The sequence below is a fragment of the Bradysia coprophila genome, assembly GCF_014529535.1.
Source record: "Bradysia coprophila strain Holo2 chromosome X unlocalized genomic scaffold, BU_Bcop_v1 contig_12, whole genome shotgun sequence".
NCBI lineage: Eukaryota > Metazoa > Arthropoda > Insecta > Diptera > Sciaridae > Bradysia > Bradysia coprophila.
In genome coordinates this window covers 7,586,600-7,595,959 of record NW_023503293.1, presented here as the reverse complement: position 1 = coordinate 7,595,959, position 9,360 = coordinate 7,586,600, and the positions used below count along the sequence as shown (strand labels likewise).

Here is a 9,360-nt window from a genome sequence, read left to right as displayed (position 1 = left end):
TTTCTTGAATACTAGCTAAAACTACACATTTTATCCGTATTAATATGCCTGTTGAATGGAAACCACAGGCACACAGACCCGATAGTCTCGTTTCAAAATCAAACAAATTTTACATTTCAATCGAGAAACATATTTTTGCGCCAAATTTTTTGTTTTATTCTTTTCATTTAACAAGAAAAAATGATTAGCGTGCCTGAAAAAAAATCATTTTTTGATTGACTGAAAAGTGTTCATTTTGTACAATTCAAGTAAGACAAAAAAAAAACGGAAAAAAGTTAACATTTGTGCTTGAACCGATTATTATTTGAATTTCGTGTTTTTTCTTTGCTCGATCGATTTTTGTTTTTTGTTTTGTCAAGTGTCTTAAACAAACAATTTAACACAAAGAAATTGAACTAATCGAATTCAAAACGCACATTTCTTAGCAGTAGATCATCGCGCATGGAAGCGGTAAAGATTTTCCTTTTTGTTGGTCACATTCACTTAACCACCGACCAAGTGATGTACTCCTTGCTCTCAAATGGAATTAGCCAATTCTCTGGCATATTTATCTTCCAATGGAATTTCCTTATCTTCACCCATTTTGTTGTATGACTTGTGTCATCTTGCAGATCAAGTAGACCAATTTCCACTCCACTGTACCTAAATCTTTCACTATTTGTACAGATATCACTCTTACCCTCAGGACCTTTTTTTACGTTTTTTTTCCGAAAATTTTCAAGAATTTTAGGATTTGTTCTGAATTCTGTGAGAAGAATCCTGAATTTTATAAAGTTTTCAAGAAGTCACTCACCTCAAGACCTATGTTCACAAAAACAATTTCGAAAATTTTCATGAATTTTGGGATTTTTCCTGAATTTGGTGAGAAGAGAAGATTAAAAATCTTTGAAGTTGTCGAAATTTTACAATTTTTTCAAAAATGTAGAGAATTTCAAGGTTTAAATTAAAATTTTTGAAATTCTTTCTGAAAATTCACGAAATTAGTTCAAGAATTTTCAAGATTCAATTTCACGAAAATAGGTCCTTCTTCCACGATTTAAAATTTGACATGGAAAAAAGGGATTTGTGATATCGAAGCAATTTTTATGTCTTAAAATTCAGACTTGATTCAAGTTTATTCCAAACATTTGTCACATTTTGTGTCCCATTTTCGCTTTGATTTACTTTTTTGGACATTTGTTTAATCCCCAGACCTTTGTCATTCGTATTTCAAAATGCTACTAAATGAAAGAAATGAAGGAAGAAGAAATCTAACAAAACTTATGAACAATATCTGAATACCTTAATAAATCACGAAGACACGAAATAAAAGATTTTAAAACAAAAATTAAACTATAAAAATGAAGAATTAAAATCCATAGAGAACAACAAAGTGAAATTAAAACAAACAAAAGAAAACGCAAAAGTGAAAAGAATAAAAATAAAAAGAATAAAAAAAACGAAAACAAAAATGTATTTTAAGGAATAAAATAAAATCAAATATTTGGCTTACAAAGAAACAAAAAAAAATATTTAAAATGAAAAAATAGAATCTGTTGCTCGTAAAAATAAAACAAATTTAATATTGCAAGAAAAAAAAGCAAGAAATATGAAACTTTGTAGCCATTTTTAGTAAAACGAAACTGTACATTTTTGACCACGACATACATACAGACACACAGCCACACATACATAGAACACATAGAAAACGAAAACATTAGAAATTTTCCATAATAAGCGCTTTGTTTGACACTATGATACAATAAAATACATAAATAGACAGAGAAATGATATGTCAACACAGCAGCAACAACAGCAAAAAAAAATGCATGACCCAGTTCGAATAATATGCATGCAAAATGATTCTGAACGATTGCATCTCGTTCCGCACAAAGTCGCATTTTTTTGCATTGCACGCCCGAATATGAACGAGGGCAGCGCTATAAAAAAAGCCCACACACACCTGTGGGTCCTCGATGATCCATGAACTGACTTTGCTGTGTGTAATGAGTTTACAAGTACTTTTCTAAATTAATTTTTTTTCGGATTAAATATCTGGTTGCGGATGAGTCACTTTCGTTCAATTTGATGAAACGAGGCATTAATGTTCGAACCATTTTGCATGTATATTTCGTTCGAACTGTGTAGCAGACCTATATGTACTCTTAGAAACGAAAAACACAATCGTGATCAAAGTCTGTTGACCGTTGGCCGTTGTCGGAATGTCGAACGTCGTCCACAGTAATATCTAACTTTGAAAATTTAACGAAAGTTTTGACGAAAAAAAATGAGGTTGTTCCTGTGGATGACGTCGGTTGTTTTTTTCGGCTTGGCAACATTTCGTTTATTTTTCTTGTACAACGGAATAGATCTAATTTAAAGTGCGAATTTTTGAAGTTAAAAAAATAATGAAAAACAATATTGTGCTGCCATTTATCGACCGTTTTTTAGCTTATCGCTGAGAATATTAGAGACATTTTTTTTACAGAAACAAATAGAAGAAAATCAATAAAAAGAAACGAAAAACGTTTCGGTGTGAAGACCGAAGCAAAAACGAACATTTATATAAAAGCAAAAAAAAATATTTTTAGTAAACAAAACAGAAATCATTTAAACGTTTGCATAGAATTGGAAGTGATGGGGAGATAGTGAATTTCACCTCTTTTCTTTCAATAACATTTCATTTTATCAAACCAATCGAAATCTATTTTCGTTCCTTAAACCTTTGCCGATGGTAATTGGTTTGAGTTTGGGCACATAATTATTGCATGACCTTTACATTAACATAGACTATGCACTGTCATTATAATTAGTGTACGATTGATTTTACTAGAACAGTGACTGGATTATGAGACTAAACAGTCGTCAAACAGTTTTTCAATTAAATTTCATTGATCGGTGACTTGACGCGTACTCATAAATCGTTCAGGTTCTGAATGACTCGACTGTTTTCGATGTGCATCGTCGTATTCATCAGCTGGAACTTTATTACATCTTGTCGACGTAATAACATCTCTTTAGAGAAACTTCTTTAGAAAGGAAAGATAAAAATTGGGATGGAAAATTAGGGTGGTTGTTATTGGATCACTTCAAGGTCGGAAAAATTGTTAGGAAAAATTTTGTTACAAAAATCCAATATCTCTCGCCACCATTAATGTTTTCGGGGCAAAATTTTGTTTCACGGCTCTTTTTGTAAAGCCAAGGAAAAGTTGAACATCTTTCCGCAGTGTCAATCAACTAGCCAACACGATACAAAAAAAGCCGAGAAACAACAACAAATTTTTTTAATGGTCGACGAATATTTTGATATAAATGGTCCCAGCTTCAAGGAAAATTTAAATTTTATTTTCGGTTGATGGTTTGACGAAGTTCCAGCGTGTTAGTTTTAAGACAAACAAAAAGAAAGAAGCAATGGCACTGATCTCTGTCTTCTTTTTATTTAAAGACGGAAAATGTAGGCTGATTTTGGGCGATTGGCTGGATTTTGCGCCTGAGAAATGAAACGTAAAACGAAATTATTTCCGTTGCTTACGATTCGAAGTGGAGGGTTCATAAAGGATTTTTGTCTGAACCAATTTTCATTTGGCTGATGCGCGCGAAACATTTCTAATTTTACACCCCCTTCTCTGAACACCACCCTTTTAGCACATTGATACAAAAACACAGACACACTATTTTAGAGACTTATTTCATTTTCTTTTTTCATTTCCTAAGTGCTTGGTTCTCGCTTTTTTTTTACAAATTTAACCAAACAAAATCGGAAAACATTTTAGTCTGCATTCGGATTGGGCACCGATGTTGATTAATAGTCGAAATTTTGTTCGAATATTATTGTGAAGTAACGATCTCTTCATTTAAAATTGGATATTAATGTCATCCTTATCTGGATCCTATACGTAGAGATCCATCTTTCTATTTTTTATGGTGAATTCGGTTTTTTGCTGCTTAAAAATATAAAAAAAATTTAAACAAAAAGGAAAACATTTTGCATAATAGAAATATGAGCATAACCCCCCTGATGATTAATTTTTTTATCGATTTGCAATGATGGCTATAAAATTATCTCTTCTATCATATTATTAAAATAAAAAGTAATAATAAACAAAAAACAAAAAAAAACACTCATTGCATTTCATCTTTATAGAAATAAAAAAAAAATAAAAAAAATAAAAAACAATGAAACATCTCAAAAAATTAATAAAAAAATTTAAATTCAAAGTATTGCGACAAACAAAAAAATATTTGCTGCGATTATTGATACGATATATAAAAAAAAGGAATAAAAAAAAAAACAAAAAAAAATTCGAATCATTTTGTTGTGACAATTTTTTGGAAGAAAACAAAAATTTAAACAAAAAAATTTTTTGGGCAGAAATCTATATTCTGTGTGGGCGGAAATGATTTCAAAAGAAAACGTCACACAATAAAAAAAATCTACAAAAAAGGGAGAAGAAAATGAAAAAAAAGAAACGGAAAGAGTAATAACAATGAAGAGAAAAGAAAGAGTAAGAGAGAGAGAGAGAGAAAAAATATTACACATTATGAGCGCCCCCGCTGAATTTCTTTACATGTAATATTAATATTGAACTACTACTATTATATAAATGAATTATTATTATTATTATTATTATTATTATATTATATTGGAAGTAAAGGATAGAATTATATTAAAAATATATAAAAAACAAAAACACAAAAAAAATTAATTAATAAAAAAACTATGAGAAAATCATATGAAAAGCGATAAAACGTAATATTTGCCTAAACTACCCCTAAACTCCAACGCACCCGACTAGTCTGCCTTCAGGAATGGTCGTCCCACACTCACAGAGAGAGATAGAGAGAGAGAGAGAGAGAATAGATTTCATAATTGAATCGCCAACTGTCACAATTATTATGAATTTCGTAATTTTCCATACAAAGCTAAAATCGTAATCACTATTACGATTCTAACTATGTGGTAAATTCCACTTAATTTTTTGACATGTAACGTAGCTTACGTGAGAGCGTTTCAAACAAAAAATATATGAAGTTAGTTAAGTTTATTGGTTCTAGCAGTGATTTACATAGATTAAAATTAGGCCTCTTTTGTATCCAATTACAATTATATAATAGTAAGAAGATTAACGTCTCATAATGATTAAATTAAAATTTTCCGCCTCAAAATTGGATATTTAGTCTGTTGAAGAAGCTGAAGATTTTTTCAAGTTCCATGTTTTTTAGAAGATCTGCGGTGAGAGGGTGGTATCCAAAAATAGCAATCCTTGTGTTCGCGGTAGCTGGACAATCCATAATGACGTGTAATTGAGTTTCTTCATCTACCCCGGATCTTCTGCAAACCTCCGATTCTGTGATTCCCATTCTGTGCAGATGTTTGAACATTTTACAATGACCGGTTATTGCACCGATGATAAGCCTAAGTTCTTCTCTTGATTTATTTAGCAAGAAATTAGTGTTTTTAAGCTTTGGGTCATCGATTATGGCTCTGCTATGAATGCAGTTAGTGAGATTTTCCCATTGTTCTTTAAAATATATGAAACGCTCGCACGTAAAAATTACGTGCAATTTACCACAAAGTTTGCAATCGTTATCGTGATCTTTATTACGATTAATTGTGACAGGTGGAGGTTCAATTATAAAATAATTATAAAATAAAACCTCTGTCTGTGCAGAAGCGCCTTCTTACAGTGAGACTTAAGCAACACTACGGCTGAATAAGGCGAGGCCGAGCAACACTGTACATCGAGGGCTAAAAACATCTTAAAGGATCTCTATGAAAAAGGTAAAATTTATAGAAAAAGTGGTGGAATACATTGGAAATTTTCGTTGGGCCTGGAAGACTTCAGGGCAAACTTGTTTAAATCCGTAACTTTTCATCTGCTAATAAACTAACGAAGTGAAATCAGAAATAAAATTTTCGTTTCAAGGCAACTCTAAAGAAAAATATTGTTGGATTTCCTAAATAGGTTATCTTGGTCAGACATCTCTTATATTTATTGAATGTGTTAGGTGTAAAGCAAGCAGGATTTTTGTCTCAGTTTTAATTTAAAAGGTAAAAGTAAAGGAAAAAGTTAACTTTACTAAGTGTAGCCAAAACTTTACCTAAAGTTTTTGAATAAAATATCTTACTTGGCAATGGGGCAAATGATGGAAATGGTACTTCTTGTGTAAATTTTCGGCAAGCCTCGACTTCTTCGTGACAAGTGTGTAATATATATTACACTGCAGTGTACTGTAAAATCGTTAATGAGCGACAGGTGAACGTATTTAATAAATGAAAAGAGCTGTAACTAAAGTACGTCAATTGGATTGCTGCTGTTACATAGTCACCCTTTCGAGACAGGATCATTGGAAACTCTACAGCTCACCATGCGATTATTTGATTTTAAAGCAATATCATTCATCACATTCCTTTAACATTTTGGACTCAATTTCGTCAAATGAACACTCAATCAACACAGTTAAGAAGTTTCACCCTGAAACGTTTTCCAGAGATCTGAAATTCAGAATAGTTTCAGTCCACTCTGATCTAATACGTTCTAGATGCTCCACTGTTTTGAGGTGCGAGGCCAGTTTCTGGTCGACCTGCATATAATACTTCTAGATGTTCTACTGTTTTGAGTTGCGAGACTATTCGTGTTAATGTTAACGTGTTACCGCTAAAGAAAATGTTATAACGTCGGAAACGGCATTCAACAATTCACCATATCAAATTTGATGTAGAACCGTGCATCATTTGGTAGTCGCTCGCAATAAAATTTAGAAGCAATATGTTTGTCTCAGGCATTGATCAGTATTGTGTTAGGCGAGAATTTCGAACAGATTGGTGAGCAAATGTGGTTCAAAGTCGGCTGAAATACAGATGCAAATTATGCGCAAACGAAAAGATATGTGGTGGATAGGAATGACAACATTTACCGACATATAAAAATGGAAATGTATCACACACTGATGATGGATTATTCTCTCTATTTCAATTTCGTCATATTGTTGCTGGAAGGAGTTCTAATATCACTTACATCTGAGGATTGTCTCGGAGTTGTATAACTTTAAGTTGTCCTAAGACCAGACCAACACAGAACAATTGATTTCCAGTTAGAGTTATCTTTCGTAAAATAGTAGTCACGCACAAAATCGAAAGATTGGACAAAGTTTCCTACTTATCACATATACGAAAAAGCTCAACCGGCTTTTCACGTATGTTTGAAATCTTTCAAAGTCTCATGACTGTCGTCAAACATAAGGTGGAAGCGTGAGACCAAAGTGTAAAGAAAAGGCGCACGACCACCGATTTAATAAATAGAAAATATTTTTTTGATTTAATTCCTTTTGTGTGTACAACATAGATTTACAAAACAAAAATTGTTCATTCCTTCGAACAACAGATCGAAATTTGAGAGAATTTTTATTTTTGGCACCAAGTGATTTCCAGAGCATTGCAATTCATCGATTTTGAACCGTGCGTTATTATACGTGTTACAGCTCGTAATGCTTGAATATTTTCTGTTCCAAGTGTTCTTGGAGTTTTTCCACTTTCCGGGATTGCTTCTTGATGTGGTCATCCATGCTAGCGTACTTATCGTGTTTGGAACCGTGATGCGCTTCCTGCGAATCGGACAAAGATAATCGAAATCGAAAACAACAATAGCACGAACAATCCACTCACCTTATACTTCTCACGATTCAACGCATGTTCAGCATGTAAATGTCTCAATTTCAACAATCTGGACTCATAATGCAACAGTTCCACCTTCAACGAAGCCAGTTCATCGACGGTGAAGTTACTAGTCGATGCCATTCGCCACAGACCTTGCACTTTCGGTTCAATGAACTCCTGGCTGTTCGGTCCTTTGACCGCGACGCGTTCCAATCGATCGAAATTGTCGCGAATATCTTGATGTTTGGAGCGTAGCAGATTTGCACTGTCCAAGTAATTGTTGTTCTTGACATTGGGTTTGATTTCTACCTCATTCGTCTCCTCGGCCATTATTTCGTTAAACTTGTCCAGTTCATCTTCATTCACAGCATCTAAATGAAAAATTAACAGTGTAAATTCAATGTAGGGAGTTTAAGGAGCTCATTGTACACTCACTCTCATGATAATCTTGTTTGCCGCTGCTAACCGTGTCCAGTAGATTGTAGTACAAATCCACCTTTTCCTGATGATGGGTGAACTCTTCCTTCAACGCATTCAATTCCTCGGGTGTAAAACCAGACACTTCAGCCTTTTCCCACAATTTATTCAATTTTTTGTCTTTGAATAAGCTTTTGTTCTTGTAATTGGTGTTCTCTACCGGACCGGAATAAGCTTTGTGATGCTTGTACTTTTCCGGATCTTGCGTATCATCGAAATGCTCCAACAGACCATACGTGCTCATAATTCCCACCAATTTTTTGCGCAATTCAGCTTCTTTCAGACCATCTTTATCTTTATGTTGACCGCCCGATTGTTTCCAATTCAATTCCTCTTTGTCTTGGATTTTCAGTTCGGAAAATAATGATTTCAGTTTCGGTTCGGTCAGTCTCTGTAAGGAAAAGAGAACATGCTTGCATTATATAATGCTGACGATCTGCAAGCACATGCGAAGAACAATAATAGAACAATACAAAAACTGGTTCGGTCAATAGGATCTATTGTGCCCAAGACAATGTATGAACCAAAAACAAAAGGTTTATTCAAATTCATTCGCATACTCACATGTACGGCCTTCGACCAAACCAAATTCAATTTGGCCATTCGATACGGCTTTTGTAATGTCCTAAAATCGGGATCATATTTCTCAGTGGGCTCATACGCGTGATTCGCTTCTGCCGAATATTTTGATTTTTGTTTTTTACAACTGCAATACGATAGGCTCAATACCAGAACAAGTAGAGTCTGTACCAGTAGCACTTTATTCATCTTTGGATAAGTAATTACGCTAACCAAAACTCAGAGTCCGACAAACGAAACGAACTTAGCGAAGAAATTATAATTTTTACAATTAAAACAAAAATTAGTTTCAGCTGATTTCAGCAACAAAAAATACTAACACAACCTCCGTTGAACTAGCACCAGAATCGGTATGATCCAAGAATCGACAATCGGTATAAATACCAATACCAAAATAGTGATATATGCGTGATCGACACGGGCGCATTCTAGAATAAAAAAAGATGACTAAAATCTACCGCTGGAGCATAAGGCGCCAATTCGAATTTGAAAATGTTGATTTTTTTGCCATGTCCTGAACGAGCGGCGTATAAGTTGAATTATGCGATTGTTTATGGTGAGGGATTCTTCTAAAAAACAGAAGACTGAAATCGGACGCATTTTCCATTGCGAAAAAAGACAGAAAACTTTCACTTTTCTTACAGAAACTTCTCGAGGTACACGAAATG

General features: G+C 33.6%; 1 protein-coding gene across 1 annotated transcript; it reads right to left on the bottom strand.

Moving 5' to 3' along the window:
* Positions 1 to 7,274: 7,274 nt before the first annotated feature.
* On the bottom strand, positions 7,275 to 9,089 carry LOC119067424 (alpha-2-macroglobulin receptor-associated protein). The gene is made up of 4 exons (XM_037170395.1): positions 8,678 to 9,089; positions 8,072 to 8,504; positions 7,646 to 8,007; positions 7,275 to 7,584 (listed from the first exon to the last, which is right to left on the bottom strand). Exons 1-4 carry the CDS (start codon positions 8,879 to 8,881, stop codon positions 7,456 to 7,458), a joined length of 1,128 nt encoding a protein of 375 aa, XP_037026290.1. The 5' UTR covers positions 8,882 to 9,089; the 3' UTR covers positions 7,275 to 7,455.
* Between the last annotated feature and the right edge of the window lie 271 nt (positions 9,090 to 9,360).